This window comes from Lolium perenne, chromosome 4, assembly GCF_019359855.2.
Source record: "Lolium perenne isolate Kyuss_39 chromosome 4, Kyuss_2.0, whole genome shotgun sequence".
In the NCBI taxonomy this organism is placed as follows: Eukaryota; Viridiplantae; Streptophyta; class Magnoliopsida; order Poales; family Poaceae; genus Lolium; species Lolium perenne.
The window spans coordinates 392,931,414-392,947,563 of NC_067247.2; the positions used below are offsets into that span (position 1 = coordinate 392,931,414).

Sequence of the window (16,150 nt, forward strand, 5' to 3'; positions counted from 1 at the left end):
TAACAACCCTACCGGCGTGGGCATGGGCACGGGCACGGGGTCACTCTTGACCCTTAACGTGATGTCTACCATCAATTGCCTATAGGTTAAAGAAAAATAATATGTACAACATCATATCACAAGTCAACAAACTAGCCATGATAGTTTTCACAGATTTTCTAAAGTTAGCCTTCGACACATCATTCTGTTTCCTTCATGTTCCTTATGACCCTCTTCTGTTCTTAGCCATCACCACTAACTTTTATAGCATAATGATGATGATACCTTAGCATTTTCTCATAATGGTTTTGCCAGAACTTAAAAATTTAACTATGAAAGTGTTTACTCTCCATGGAAACCATTTCAAAAGTTGTTTAAATCTCCTGGTCTAAAGCAGATGTAACATTTGATCCAAAATCCCTAACCAAATTAGTATTCTTTGAGGTGATTAGTTGTTACCATAGTTGAGAAATGGTTAGGACTCATCCTTGCATTATTTAAACTACATCCGAATGGGTTTTAAGGCCGCATTACAAAATTCCGAAACATCAACCAAAACTTACTCAAATTGAACTTGTAGCTCGGAGCTATGAGATTGGTCAAAATGGGCAGACCATTTCAACACAGATGAAATCTCTCTCTCTCTCTCTCTCTCCTCCCCTAATCAGCGCATGACAGATCCTTGTGGTGCGTCTCTGCCACTGGAGAAGCCAGGGGCAGATGCATGCGGACATGTGAAGCTGATCCCTAAGTACCTTCTATTGCGATTCCGGCAAACAGGAGAAGCTGATCCCTTGCTGTGTGTCAACTGTCAAACCGAGACGTCGTGCCGGCCCAAGCCCGACAGCACAACAATAACAAGCGATCGCGAGGCTGGCCTCGGGTCACGCGGCCCAGATACGCCCGCCGCTCTAGAGCATTCCACCGCTCGTACGGAAGTTCTAGAGCATTCCACCAACGTCCTTCCCTTCACTGCACAAAAGCCACGCCGCGTCTGCCTCCGTCCTCTTCCACCCACAACTTCGCGCCGCTTCTGCCCAAAGCCCCAACCTTTCTCCTCGCTCGCCGAATCCCCAAAACCCTAGACCTCACCGCCGCGCCCCGCCGCGCTGGTCGCTCCGCCATGGCCGCCTCGCTGCTCCTCCGGGCCGTCCGCCGCCGAGAGCTCGCGGCGCCTCTCGGGACCGTAAGCTCCGTCTTCCCCTCTCCCCTCTTCTGCCCCTCTGGTGTGTTCTCGCCTCCTTTTTTTTGGGGTGATCATCTAGTTGTAAACTGTTCTAATTACACGTACTACGGTTGATTTTGGCTGTGTACTGTGATCCCGCGCGGATTTGGTCGAAATCGAGGGTAGGTGAGGTGGTTCGATTATGTGTTCTGACACAGTGTCAGTATCTAGGTTGATGAACTGGTCAGGTGGTCCGTGGCCCGACCGCGCGGTTTCGCCTTCCCTAGTTCCCGATCTGACGCAGGACAGGCGCGCGCGCGGGTCTCCATTTCCCTAGCGTGCCTCGCGGGTAAATGGCCAGAACCGTGTCTCCGTGTTGATGCAGAGCCGTAAAGGTGGCCGATTTTGTTCTCTGCTTGCAAGTTTACACCGTCGTTTTTACTGATTCGGTGTTGATCATGTGCCATGTGCTAGATTCACAAATTTTCTCATGCTCGTGGTGTACTTGTCCACCCATACCGTGGCGAATCTTGTATGCAGCAGTGTCAGTAATGGCTATGGGATGTTATGCACTTCTCTTCTATTCCAAAAATGCTCCCTTTCTTGTGCGTAGATCTGCCCACCAAGTGACCAGTAACTTCTAGGGCTTAACATTATCAATAAGGTGACAGTACTTGTTCATCAGATTCTGCTATGTGACATTCTGACTGTTGTTGAACATTTCTGTTGACATTCTGAATCTTGTACGCAGTAGCACTTCTCTTCTACTAGTAAGCTTGCACGTGCCATGCACGTCTCCGCTAATATGAACCCAATATAATAATGGAAAAAAGGTAGAACAAATCAATGTTCTTTTGAGATAATTATCTGATCCCCGCCATTTGACTATGTCATCTACTTCCAAATGAATAACGTTTAAAATACATTGGAAAGGACTTATGAACACTAATCAAGAAATTTTGTTATTAACCTAGTTCATCCACGTGTACAACACGTACCCTTCCATCTCACTTCAAATGTTTATGTCCTCCTGTTCCTCTTTAATCAGATTCATTACTGAAAATGTACTCAAGTTGTTATTAGTCAGCACACAATATCATAGATCAATAATACTTTCGATGTAAAGCACTAATTAGAAGAGGCATTTATAGTCTATGTTCCCAGTGTACAAAATTAATAAGAACAATAAGCATTCAAGATAACATTGATAATAATACATGGTATCATACTTTGCAAGTTGCATTTTCAATAGCTAATCGCCAGAAATTATCTATCTCGACTGAAATATGATGTGCATAACACAGTTACCCAAATATCTATTTAACCTCACGTTGCAACCACCAAATAAAATTGGTCCCTAGTTCATGCAAAATAGGTGTTGTGTTATTCCAGTAAATTTAAATCACATATCTGCTCCATTTTCTTAAAGTAAAGTTAGTCAAGATCCATTCCAGGGATTTTAATTTTTCAGCCTAATGGAAAAGTAAATGTATATGGACATACCTCTATGATGGCTTGAAGATCAATTGGTCATTGCTAGTTAAATGAGCCAACTTGTCTATCCGAAATAAGATCGAACTCAACTTTCTTATGTAAAGTTTACCAAGTGTACCTAGCACAAGGAAAGATCTTGCCGGCTCAAAAGGAATGAAAAGGATAGTTCAAGTTTTCGTTTACAAACAGTTGTACTCGGTATCCAAGCATTAGAGAACTAATGTAAGCTTTTCTATTATACACCATCATCACAATTACCGCTTGGCTGAGTAACCCATCAGCGCTAACATAACCCCTTTTAAGCTAAAGAACGGCAGTGAAATATGTTGACTCGAATGTCCTACAAAACTATTAGCCTAACATTATAGTCTTAAACTATAAAAGCATGAGTATATCTATATGTACCTCTCATCACTGCAAGGTGAGGATTAGTGTTACATCATTAGTCGTTGTAAGGTATAGTGGAAAATTAATATAAAACAATAGTGCAAGCATGGTAGCAAATTATTCCCACTAATTGGAAGATCATAGCATGTGCAGGTCACTTACCAGTTCCTGATCCCATACTCCCGTAGAAAACTCTCGGGGCCTCTCCAGACCTCGTCACCGGCCTGATGCAGCTCGTAGCTTGACTCTGCTCCCCGTTAAAAGCACGAAAAGGGACCATGGAGATAAGCTAAATCTAATTGGATTCAGAAAAATCATGATCAAACCTTCCAGCTCAATGTTTGGGCTACTGGTGCTGCTGAATCGATCACGCTCCTGCTAGCTGAACTGTTGGGCTGGCTGAATCACTCGTCTCCTCCACACTCCACAGAAACAACCACTGTTTGCTAAATGACAGATCATATATTGTAAAACAAATGATGATGTCAACACCACTGAAGATATCTCCATACCTGGTCTTGTAACACAGGACGTAATAGTGTATGCACACAATTGAAGACGTATCCTATATATAATCATCTTCTGGCTTGGAAAGCATACAATTTATTCAACTACAAAAACAGTAAAACACAACCCCTGATGCAGTTATAACCACGCATAGCACAACAAATAGGAAGGCACCTAAAAGCTCCAGAGCATGCACCATAATATGAATTCGAACCTGATCACCTTCGGGCTCATTCATGTACAATGAAGAGATATCCTCTACTTTCTTTTCCTAAAGAGGAAACCTAAACAAAGTCCATTAAGCAAAATATATAGATTGCTGATAGCTGCAGACTCTGCGTTTATGGAGAACCAATCAGCAAATTTGGATAAAAATCGAGCATAGTTCAATCTGAACGTGATAAAACCCTTGCCCGCTGTCGAGCAAGGCATGACTGTAGGAGAACCGACGGGGATCCAATCGAGAGAGAGGTCGAAAGAAGCCTTGGTGACAGGGGAATATGAGGGGCACGGAGAAGAAGGAAGCAGATCTCGTTTCCGGCGGGCATGGGCGGACGCCGCTGAGGGTCATACTGGGCAGGCGGCACTGCGGGGGTGGCCGCGGGGATTCACTGGGATGTCTCACCGGGATCCAAGAGGCTGGGGATCAAACTCGGATGCGGCGGCGGCTCCGTCCTTAGGCGCGGCTTCTAGGGCGTTGGCGGAAGTTCCACGGGGTGACGGGCCGAAGAACACCGAGGACGACTGTGGTGTCGTTGTAGGGCGAGTTTTGCATGGAGGTGGCGATGTGGGCAAGGATTTCCTCGGTCGCCTCTGGGAGACCATTGGTAGGAGTGACGGAGGGGAAACTCCTTGCGTCGGCGGCTGCGATTCTCCGTGCGGCTCGAGTGGGATGATCTGGTCCTAGAGAAGGGGAATTATCGGCGCAGTTAGCGCTGGAAAGTCATAAGGGCGGGGATTGCGCGGGCGAGGGTGGGGAGAAAGAATAATTCTGAACCGTGGGATGCACGTGGATAGACGGCTTAGATTCAATTTTCCAACTCATGTTCATGCCTTTATAAGTAGTGGAGATTTAAAAAATGTCCCCTTTTTTGTGCGTAGAGCTGCCCACTAAGTGACCAATAACTTCTAGGGCTTAACACTGTCAATAAGGTGACATTACTTGTTTATTAGATTCTGCTGTGTGACATTCTGACTATTGTTAACATTTCAGTTGACATTCTGAATCCTGTATGCAGTAGTGTCAGTACTGGCTATGGAATGTTATACACTTCTCTTCTGTTTCAAAAATGTTCCCTTTTTTGTGCGTAGAGCTGCCCACTAAGTGACCAATAACTTCTAGGGCTTAAGACTGTCAATAAGGTGACAGTAACTGTTTATTAGATTATGCTATGTGACATTCTGACTATCATTCCAGTGGACATTCTGAATCTTGTATGCAGTAGTGTCAGTACTGGCTATGAAATGTTATGCAATTCTCTTTCATACAAAAAATGTTCCCTTTTTTGGCTTAACATTCCCATTAAGGTGACAATACGTGCTTATTAGATTGTGCTGTGTGACGTTCTGACTATTGTTAACATTGCAGTTGACTGCCAACGTCCAATCAGTGTATGGCGCGAATGTGTGCTCGAGATGGGGTAGTTTTGCAAGAGCTTTCAGGTAAAGATCTTATATTGGTTTGTCAATACAATTAGTGCAGATTCTTCCAGTGTGCTTATATAAGCTTTCTGTGTGTTTTTTGTTCCCCAGTGCAAAGCCTTCTGGAAATGAGGTTATTGGAATTGATCTGGGAACTACTAATTCATGTGTCTCTGTTATGGAGGGAAAGGTGTGTGGTGGACTTTTGATGTGATGTTTCATTTTCTGGTAGTTTGCTGATTCCTTCCATTTTATCTGACTAAACATCTGAATGCAGAATGCCAAGGTTATCGAGAATTCAGAAGGTGCCAGGACAACACCGTCAGTTGTTGCTTTTTCTCAGAAGGGAGAGCTACTTGTGGGAACTCCAGCCAAGCGTCAAGCAGTGACCAACCCACAGAACACCTTCTTTGGCACAAAGCGTATGATAGGGCGGCGCTTTGATGACCCGCAGACACAGAAGGAGATGAAGATGGTGCCATATAAGATCGTGAAGGCTCCAAATGGAGATGCTTGGGTTGAAACTACAGATGGAAAGCAGTACTCGCCAAGCCAGATTGGTGCATTTGTGTTGACCAAGATGAAGGAGACAGCTGAATCTTACCTTGGCAAGTCTATTACCAAGGCTGTGATTACTGTTCCAGCTTATTTCAATGATGCTCAGCGGCAGGCCACTAAGGATGCTGGTCGTATTGCTGGGCTTGATGTTGAGAGGATCATCAATGAGCCAACTGCTGCTGCTCTGTCTTATGGAACAAACAACAAGGAGGGTTTGATTGCTGTGTTCGACCTTGGAGGAGGAACCTTTGATGTCTCCATTCTAGAAATCTCTAACGGAGTGTTTGAGGTCAGTGTCTGTAACTAGCTTCTTACTAGCTACTTACTGTATTAAGGAAAGCTGTTGTTTAATGTTTCATTCCCTTACCTGATCTGTTCATTATGTTCTTCTCAGGTCAAAGCAACTAACGGTGACACTTTCCTGGGTGGAGAAGACTTCGACAATACTCTGTTGGAGTACTTGGTGAGTGAGTTCAAAAGGACTGAAGCTATTGATCTTTCCAAGGATAGATTGGCCCTGCAGAGACTGCGTGAAGCAGCTGAGAAGGCGAAGATTGAACTCTCCTCTACAACTCAGACTGATATCAATCTTCCTTTCATCACTGCTGATGCCTCTGGAGCAAAACATTTGAACATCACATTGACAAGATCAAAATATGAATCCTTGGTGAATAGTCTGATTGAGAGGACTAGGGAGCCATGCAAGAGCTGCTTGAAGGATGCTGGTATAACTGTGAAGGATGTAGATGAGGTCCTTCTTGTTGGTGGAATGACGAGGGTTCCAAAGGTACAGGAAGTAGTTTCTGAAATCTTTGGTAAGGCACCTAGCAAAGGAGTCAACCCAGATGAAGCTGTGGCCATGGGTGCAGCTATTCAGGGTGGCATTCTCCGTGGAGATGTGAAGGAGCTCCTTCTCCTTGATGTTACCCCTCTGTCACTTGGTATTGAGACTCTTGGTGGCATCTTCACCAGACTGATTGGCAGGAACACTACGATTCCCACAAAGAAAAGCCAGGTTAGTAACTGTTCTCAAGTGTTATGTTTTTGGTTACTCCACCAGTTATATATTGTGTTTGCTTAGTTCTTTTGTGGCGTACAAATGATCTTTCTCTGTTTTCATTATAACATGTTCATATTATGGCTTTGTGTCAAGAGTGATTGGTTGTTGCTGCTGACTCCTTCCTTGTAGTCATGATATCATTCTACAATTGAACTTGGATTAAATCACATCCATTGTGTTTGTTTAGTTTCTTTCGTGGTGTACAAATGAACTTCCTCTGTTTTCATTATCTTCTTAACATGTTCATATGATGGCTTTGTGTTAAGAGTAATTGGTTGTTGCTGCTGACTCATCCCTTGTAGTCATGATATCATTCTACAATTGAACGTGCATTAAATCAAATGCCCTGATAGGTTTTCCTGTTATTTCAATGTTAGCTTGCTTGCCTTAACAGTTTGGTTCCTTTTCTAGTGGATTAGCCTTAGTTATGGCTGTGCTTTGTGAAGGCACACATGAAGTTGGATTCTCCATAGCAGTACTACTGGTTCTTTCATTCAGTAGAATATTAAATTTTGCGTTGTGATATAATTTTATGATCTGTTCATCTGATATATATTAAGCTCTTTGGCATCTCCATATTGCTTTGGCAGCATACTTAGCTATGTCTGTGCTTTCTGCAGGTGTTCTCGACTGCTGCTGACAACCAGACGCAAGTGGGTATTCGTGTGTTGCAAGGTGAGCGTGAGATGGCATCAGACAACAAGCTTCTTGGTGAGTTTGATCTTGTTGGCATTCCACCAGCACCGAGGGGTGTGCCACAGGTTGAGGTCACATTCGACATCGATGCCAATGGGATCGTGACAGTCTCCGCCAAAGACAAGGCAACCGCAAAGGAGCAGCAGATCACCATCCGGTCCTCCGGCGGCCTCTCCGAGGCGGAGATCCAGAAGATGGTCCATGAGGCTGAGCAGCACGCCCAGAAGGACCAGGAGAGGAAGACCCTCATTGACCTCAGGAACACCGCAGACACCACCATCTACAGCATCGAGAAGAGTCTGGGAGAGTACAGAGACAAGGTCCCTGCAGAGGTTGCGTCTGAGGTCGAGTCAGCAGTCGCCGAGCTTCGCAATGTGATGGCCTCGGATGACATCGAGAAGATCAGGGCCAAGATCGATGTGGCCAACAAGGCTGTCTCGAAGATCGGGCAGCACATGACTGGTGGCGGCGGGGCTGGTGGCTCGCAAACAGGATCTCAGGACGGTGGTGACCAGGCTCCGGAGGCAGAGTATGAAGAGGTCAAGAAGTGAGTTGTCTTGAGGTGATGTTTCGCCTGTGGTACAATAGGTAGTTTTTTTGGGGGAGCTCTCGAGATGGTAGAATTACGTGCGCTGTAATAATTCTCTGTGCGTTTTGTCTCGTGAAACATCGTACTAAGTTGGAAGGGCGACCAACTGTGATGATCCTAGTTGTAGCTCAGGGTTGTGGGTGGGTATGTGCTGAGGCGAGTTGGACGTTGTCTACTTCATCCCTGTTATCCCTGAACCTGATGCCTAGTGGTAAATTTAGATCTGGTTGATGCTTGTTAGTATTATACTCTGCGATGTGTACCCGTTTACTCTTAGACTATTTTCTATTTGCAATTTTTTTTGTTGGCGATCCGATGGATAAAGTTCAGTTGCAAATGAAAAGCAACGCAACGCCATGTGCACTCTGCTGCTATGCAGAGGCAATGGCGATGCTGCATGGCCTATCTTTGGTGAATCAGGTGGAACACAACACAACACAATTAATATCCAAAGACAAAGTGACATAAAAAGGATTTTATACAACAATTTGAACTCCATTTTTCTCCAAAAAGGAAGAAAAAGTCTCCAGGCTGCTGGCTCGGACGCCCAAGCCTCACTATCAGTATCCTCTCCATCATGTACCACAACTCTTGGCAGTGAATTTGAACTCCATTTTTCTCCAAAAAGGAAGAAAAAATCTCCAGGCTGCTGGCTCGGGCGCCCAAGCCTCACTATCACTATCCTCTCCATCATGTACCACAACTCTTGGCAGTGAATCTTTCGGCATGGAACTTATACAAAAGAAGTTTTCCTCGTTAGGCATTAACCTTATACAACTTGATCATCATAGGAAAGCATCCCTCGTTAGGCATTAACCTTATACACAAGCCTAATATGAGAGATTAAGCCTAAAAGATAGTAATCCGGCTAGTTCAATAAAGCCATTGATAATAAAAGCCCACCCGTAATTATGAAAGGTCTAGTGATAATTATGGAAAACCCACAATAATTCAGTCCACTAGCTTTGTTACTTATTTTTTCTTTCGGCGTGGCACAATTCGAATGTTGAGTTCTTTTTTTTTTTTTTACAGATGTGGACATTGCACAATTGCTAGTTCATTTTGATACCTGGCTTGAATAGAGGGAAACTCTCATTCTTAGACCCACAAACCAAACAAAACAAAATAACTTCCTGTACATTCCCACAAGTAATTCCCACCACACATTGAACACGGGATTGGGAGCAGGGGTGGAAACAGATTGCATGTGGCTTAGATTGGGAGTACCTGGTACCGTAAATTTTGCCTTAGATAGTGCCATTCCCACTTCTTTTTTTTCATATTTTCAAATAACTCTGAATACAAAAACATATGTCATCAAGCGGATGTTACCCGAATATAGTTACACGTTGGGTGTTGCTCAATTGGAATGGATACAAACATTAAACATCTTACAATTTTAGCAGCGAATTAGTTGAAAGAATGTAACTATGTGGGACAAAACAATAGACTCATATCATATTGTGTACAATAGGAGAAACAGGAAAATTAAAATTAAAAGGCTTAAGAGCAATTTTCCCATTATTTGAAATTCCCTAGACTTCTCCGGTTGGCCATATGGATAACGATAGCCAACTCTTTCTTAAACCTTTTTCTTGAGATTAGATCTGGTGTAATCTTTTGTAACTGTCCAAATAGACAAGGCTGACATCACCATGATTGATCATTAATGAAAAAAGAATCCACAGCGAGCCAGGGTTTTCCTATAGCCTCAAGAACTAAAAGAAGTCTCTTCATTTACTGTAAAATACGCGGTTAATCGGAACACAAAAGTCTCTTCAAGTACTGTAACCAGATTGGAGACGACCCTTGGTCTTGTGACTCATCTTCTTGTGTCGAGTGGTGAAGGGTTGCTAGAAAAGCATATAGGGGCACATGCAGCGGCAAGACTCTTTTTCATGCGGTAAGCTCCTTGTTTGCGTTGCCGTCTCATCGAGGGCGTTGTTCATCTCCTCGTCGGTAGAAGTTTCAGTGTGAATGACAACGAGGTCCCTCCCCTTGCCCCAGAGCACCGTGTACAACCCCACAACTATAAGTAGGGCACCAATTATGCTGCATAAATGCGAACCAAAATTATTTACTCAATGCACACATGAACAAACGATATGTGTCAAGTCAAGCTCGTACCTTCCGACATATATCTTCTCATCGAGGATGCCCCATCCCATGATGGCGACGGCGATGAGCATGATGGGGCTGAACATGGACACATACACCGGCCCACGTACCTGGATGCACCAGGACATGACCGTGATCACGATCCCCGATGCCACAAGCCCCTGGATCACAACAAACCCAACAAATTATGGACAAATCTCACTAGTATAATGAATTAATTAGCATCATCTATGATTATCTTGTCACATACGGGCCTTTGAGGTTTAATAGGAATTTCAGAAAATGAACATGGGGGTTTAATAGGAATTTGAGAAAATGAACATGGGCCAAACCCATATTATTTTCTCTAACAATAATGTCATCTATGCCTTGACCTTACCACGTAGAGAGAGCCAATGAGCCTAATGTCCAACCCGAGCGCCCACGACGAGAGCCTCGGCTCAGCGGCCACTCCGATGATGGCGCACTGCAAGCTGGCCATCAACGCTATCAACGCAGTGCTTGTGAACGGAGACGCGAAGCTCTTGGACAACTTCTTCTGGATGATAAACCAAACGGCCAATGTGCCGGTGGAGGCGATGACGAGCACTGCCCCAAGAATGGCCGCTTGCCCGCCGGCGTCGGCCGCCGCCTCGGTGGCCATGGTGCGCTGGACGTATAGCCAGCTGATCGGGGAGTCCATGGTCCTGACGACGGGGCCCGTGTAGAAGGTCATCACCATAGAGCCGACTACACAGAGGACTGTGCCGGCCATCTTGGCCCGCCCCGCGACCCCTGCCACAGGCTCCATGTTCAGAGCCGCCGCCAACACGAAAGTCACCGCCGGGAGCGTGTTGTTCAGCGCCGACGCCACCGTCGCGCTGCTGTACTTGAGGCCGACGAAGTAGAATACCTGATGCATTGTTGCACTGCCACACACGGCCATACATGTCATAATCTAGCTGCTGAGATTTGTTTAGATGTAAATGTCCATATTTTTTCTAAAACTTTCTCAAACTTACTTTTTTTTGACTTAGGACTAAATTTATAAATTTTATATGCGTTATTTATTTATTTTTGGAAAGGAGAGTGTACATATAATATCCACTGCATAATATTATTTGAAATAACACAGTGGCGGAGCCAGAAAAAAATCGAAGCCTGGGCAAACCATGGAAATAGAAAACAGGCGAGAATCGCAACGCCATATGAAATAAAAATCAAAAGTTTAAAATAGCGGGCTATGAGTCTTAGTGGCGACTATTCGCGAACGCTAGAAAAACTATAGCAAAGCTAAGGCATTTAGCGTTTTCTACAAAACAAGAAAACTTCTAAAAAACAGGCATCTATAAATATAGAAAGAAATTCAATGATAAAAACCTGTACTGAACTTTAATGATAATTGCCGTAATAAAAATAGTGCATAATTGCATACTATATACCTAGATCTAACTTTCAAATCCTAATATGAAAATATGTGGGCCTAGCAGGAGAAATACCGCTATTTTTAAGTCCTATCTAGCATTTTAGCGTGATTTAGTAAGCTATTAGCGGGAGATTCTACTTTGCGCTAAAAGGACATATTTTTAGTGGGAGTGTTGTGACTTTGCTTTTTAACGAAAAATTGGCGTTCACATTTTCTGAAATTAAGGATTTGATACAGTGATTCAACAACATAAAAGTTTTACTTACTGAGATTCCAAGTGGGGAAGTAATCAGCTAGATGAACATATACCATTTTTCCTCAATTCGCTGATTAAAATAAGCAAAGCGGATCACAACTGCCTTGGCCCACTGCGATGTGAGCAGGCGATGGGAGCCGCGCCGCCGCCTGACCTGCAATCTGCAGCAGAGTCTTCAAGCGCCGCACCGCCGTCGCTATTGTGTGGCCGGCTGGCCGCGCCCCTGCCTGGCGCCGGCGTAGCTAACAGAGGCAGCCGCCGTGCAGGAACCGAACGGACGAACAGAGCGACGGATCAGTTCCTGGGCGGAATGACCGAATGACTGAACTGGTGGTTTCCTTACTGGTGGCTTGTTGGACTTTTCTGTTGTTTAATTGGGCCAAGGGAGAGCTAATATAGGTGAAGCGCTGGATTTTCAGCCCGGGCAAGCAGCTAGCTTATCGCTAATTAGCGCATAATGACAGTAGATTTCAACGCTGCCGTACGAGCTCGAGCCCGGGCAGCTGCCCGGGCATGCCGGGCTGAAGCTCCGCCCATGAAATAACATGTTGTGCTTCTAATAGAAAATATATATGCACAGATTAGTTCAAGTCTACTAATGCCATTTTTCTAATTAAGTGATTCTCAGTTAAGTGCAAAATTAGGGGAAAAAATCCGTACCCAACAATGGAGCATAGGAAAATGCTCTGGAGTGTCTTCTTGCTAATTGAGGCCCAAGTTTTTCTGCATCCACAATTTGTGTGAAACTATGCACTGTAATTAAGCACAAAAAGGTAATTTATTCTACACCCATATAGATGGATGACTTGTCTATATCGAAAACAAAAGGTACAATACGACTTTGTGGAGCTCGGCATTATTGTTCTTGATATGATCACGTTTTGGTCATCAAGAGGTTAAACAAGTCAGCAACGAACACCGCCAGCGAAAAAGTTGACCAAGTCGTATAACACGGTTCGTTGTGATCAGAAAATTGGGTCTTGACCAATCTCTACCAACGACTACTTTTCCTTGTACTCATACAGCCAATACGGAAAAGCTAGCACGTTCTTCCCAATTTATTCTGAATAGCTAGAGGTCCTTGAAAACATGAATGGTTGGCCATTCACTCAAAGTTGAATGCATACTACTAGGAGGTTTCACATAAATATAGTTCCATTTGCAGACATACAACTAGCTATAACCATTAATGTTTTAAAATTTAAAATTTGGCAAGAGCTAGCTAGCTATAGCATATAATAGAAATGCTGCTATACATGCTCATCCACTCAAAGATGTACTGTTTTTAATAAAAACGGGAAGCTAGCTAAAGTTTTAACATAAATAAGTTCCATTTGGAAATATACAAGTAGCTATAACAATTGATCACAGCTGACCTCAATTTTTTTTATATAGTTGCAAGGGCTAGCTAGCGTATATGTGAAGTGCTTCTTTACTCCTCAACGCAAAGTTGAACGGTCTTTTTCGGATTTCACTTTTGATCCCGGATGCATATGCTTCCTCTATTCAGAAAACACATTCAAAATGTGAAAAAAAAAATTCCAAAAAATATTTCACGCGTACATAAATCCATATTCTATGTGTACACGTAAAGTTTTGAGAAAAGCCAACAACTTTTATGCTATGTGTATTAAATACAAAAGAATGCCTCGTGCAAACCCTTGTTTTAGCACTAAGTTTTGTCTTTTACACCGGCCACACAAGAGGCATTTTTTCGCGAAACGACTTGGTGCGCACATAGGTTATGAATATGTCCATGCGACATATTTTTAAATATATTTTAACTATTTAAAAAATATTTTAAGTAAATTGAGTATATGCACCGATGAGGAAAAACATTGATCTCAGTCTTTTTTTTAACGAAAAGAGGTCCACCATTCACTCAACTACCAGTTTTTTATCTAAATAAGTCCACTTGGAGACATACAGCTAAGTATACCAACTGATCTCAACAAACCCCTTATTAACTTTAATGTTAATGTTAGTGTTCAAGCAGAAAAGTATTTCTCAATAGCTAGCTAGCATATGTGAGAAGTGCTGCTATGCTCCTCCACTCGAAGATGCATTTCTTTTAATAAATGAGAGTTTGGCTATGCTATCAAAGTTTAATTCATAATACTAGAAGTTTTGACATAACTATGTTCCACTTGCGGACACACAACTAGCTATGCGAATTAATGACAACTAACCTAGCTCTCATCAGAATTTTAATGTTAGTTCATGTACACAATACATCTTTTGAAAGAGCTAGCTAGCATGTATGAGAATGCTTCTATGCTCCTCCACTCAAAGATGCATCGTCTTTAGACTGCTCATAGTGGGAGTAACATAGCTAGTAACATCACACATCTCAAGGCATTTTGGTGACATGGCATGCGAATAAATGAAGAAAGAGAGTGAGGTGGTAACTAGCTATGTTACCATAACATCACACACCCCAAGACAAAATGAGTCTACAACATAATAAATGATACAATGCATGACACCATATATAAGTTACTACCCACTATGAAGGTAATAACCTAGACTAGTAACATGGTATATGTTACTAGTCTAAGTTACTCCCCACTATGAGCAGCCTTAAAGAGAACAAGATGTTGGCTATTCTTTCCAACTTGATTGGATAATACATTAATGCTGCCAGTATCCAGGTAGGTACATTCCATTTCCTTATTGAAAAAAGCACATTCCATTTTACAGACATACAACTATATATAGCAATTAACCACATTCATCGTTTTGTCAACTTTAATGTCAACATTCCAATAAACACTACTTTGCAAGAGCTAGCTAGCTAGACAATTTCTCTTATGTTAAGTAAAATCTATTTAGATTTGACCAAGTTTATAGAAAAGATATCAGCATCTATAATACTACCAAATTATCTTATGTCATGGAAACGCATTTTCTTTCATTGACAAGGGAAGTTGTTTCTAAACTACCCGTGGATTTGAAGGAACTCGCTAGGATTACATTTACATGCGATGTGCATTAGCGTGTGTTACATGCCCATCACTCACATATCAAAAATGGTTGTAATAGTAATTTAAACATACCTTTCGAAGAAGAATGCAAAAGGAGCAAGGGAGATGGCAGCGATAAGATTTCGATAAGTGAGGAGCACATAGGGGCTCATGCCGGAGGCCATGGTGAGCTTGGCCAACACATTGGCACCAGCAAGCGCTAGTTGCACCAAGACCATGGCAATGAGAGGCAAGTAGGTGCCAACACTCCCCATGATCTAGCTATGTTAGCACCCGCTCTGTAACCCAATCTCTTCAAGCCTATATTCTTGTGAGAAAAGGAGAGGGTGCAGGGCAAGGAAACACGCAAATGGTGAGTATATATAAGGGGATAGGAAGAGTAAAATATTGCCAACAGCTAGTCTCACTAATCATCTTTTCCAAGATTAGTTGACTAACCATTCTTTTTTTGAGAGATCTTTTTTTAGATTTTTTTTTCACAATCATTCAACCAGTAGTCGCTTGTTGGCCCTGTCATTAATGATTGCCGCTGGGCTTGGCCCAATATGACGGCACCTGTACCAGGCCGATCATGGTATTTGCACTTGTTAGAATTTTTCTAGCAGATGCATGGCCTTGATAAGGCATGGAGGCTATGGAATGGTAGCTTTTTCTTCGTAGGGAGTTGCATGCATGCATGCATTCAAGCAGAAGCAGTTCCACTATGATTCTAACGGCAACTCCAAGAGAGCGGACGAATAGCGCCCGAGCTCCTTTGATCCGTAAATCAGAAGTGATATCGAGTGGTGATCAGGCATGCAAGCGCAATAAATGAAACGGGGCAGGATTTGTTAAATAAAACAATACGCTGTAGTTTTACTGCACCGTATCGTACATGAATTAAAGACCGAGCGGGTGGGTGTTCGATGGACATCAATTCCAGGCAGTTTGAAGCTGCGTTTCGGCGCCTGGTACATGTCGGTGTGCACCTCATTTGGCCCATCATGTACGAGATACTTACTTAATAGTCCATCCTGTACCAAAACCCTACACAGTGCATCATCCTGTACCAGGCTACTTTGCGGCCTAGATGACTAGTTCGCTTAGCAGTTCTTTTTTTTCGATGGTTGATTTTTGTATCGATCCTGGATGATCATTGAATTGTAAACTTTTGAATGTTCGTTTTATTAATAAAAGACTGTGTGCATGAACCGATGCAAAGGCCGGGGCATATCGCATTTTGAAAAAAAAATTGGAGGATGGGAGATGGCGAGGTGAACCCGTTTGTGGCGGCGCTCCCACCGACACTGTATCCTTCATTTGGAATGTAAA

General features: G+C 43.1%; 2 protein-coding genes across 2 annotated transcripts; one reads left to right on the forward strand and one right to left on the reverse strand.

The window, feature by feature from the left end:
* Nucleotides 1-976: 976 nt before the first annotated feature.
* Nucleotides 977-8,316, forward strand: LOC127297529 (heat shock 70 kDa protein, mitochondrial). The gene is made up of 6 exons (XM_051327857.2): nt 977-1,165; nt 5,121-5,194; nt 5,285-5,363; nt 5,451-6,020; nt 6,126-6,746; nt 7,412-8,316. Exons 1-6 carry the CDS (start codon nt 1,103-1,105, stop codon nt 8,036-8,038), a joined length of 2,034 nt encoding a protein of 677 aa, XP_051183817.1. The 5' UTR covers nt 977-1,102; the 3' UTR covers nt 8,039-8,316.
* Nucleotides 8,317-9,770: 1,454 nt separating this feature from the next.
* Nucleotides 9,771-15,093, reverse strand: LOC127348202 (WAT1-related protein At1g09380-like). The gene is made up of 5 exons (XM_051374289.2): nt 14,912-15,093; nt 12,516-12,578; nt 10,574-11,102; nt 10,204-10,355; nt 9,771-10,128 (listed from the first exon to the last, which is right to left on the reverse strand). The coding sequence occupies exons 1-5, from the start codon at nt 15,091-15,093 to the stop codon at nt 9,930-9,932; spliced, it is 1,125 nt and encodes a 374-aa protein (XP_051230249.1). The 3' UTR covers nt 9,771-9,929.
* Nucleotides 15,094-16,150: the final 1,057 nt, after the last annotated feature.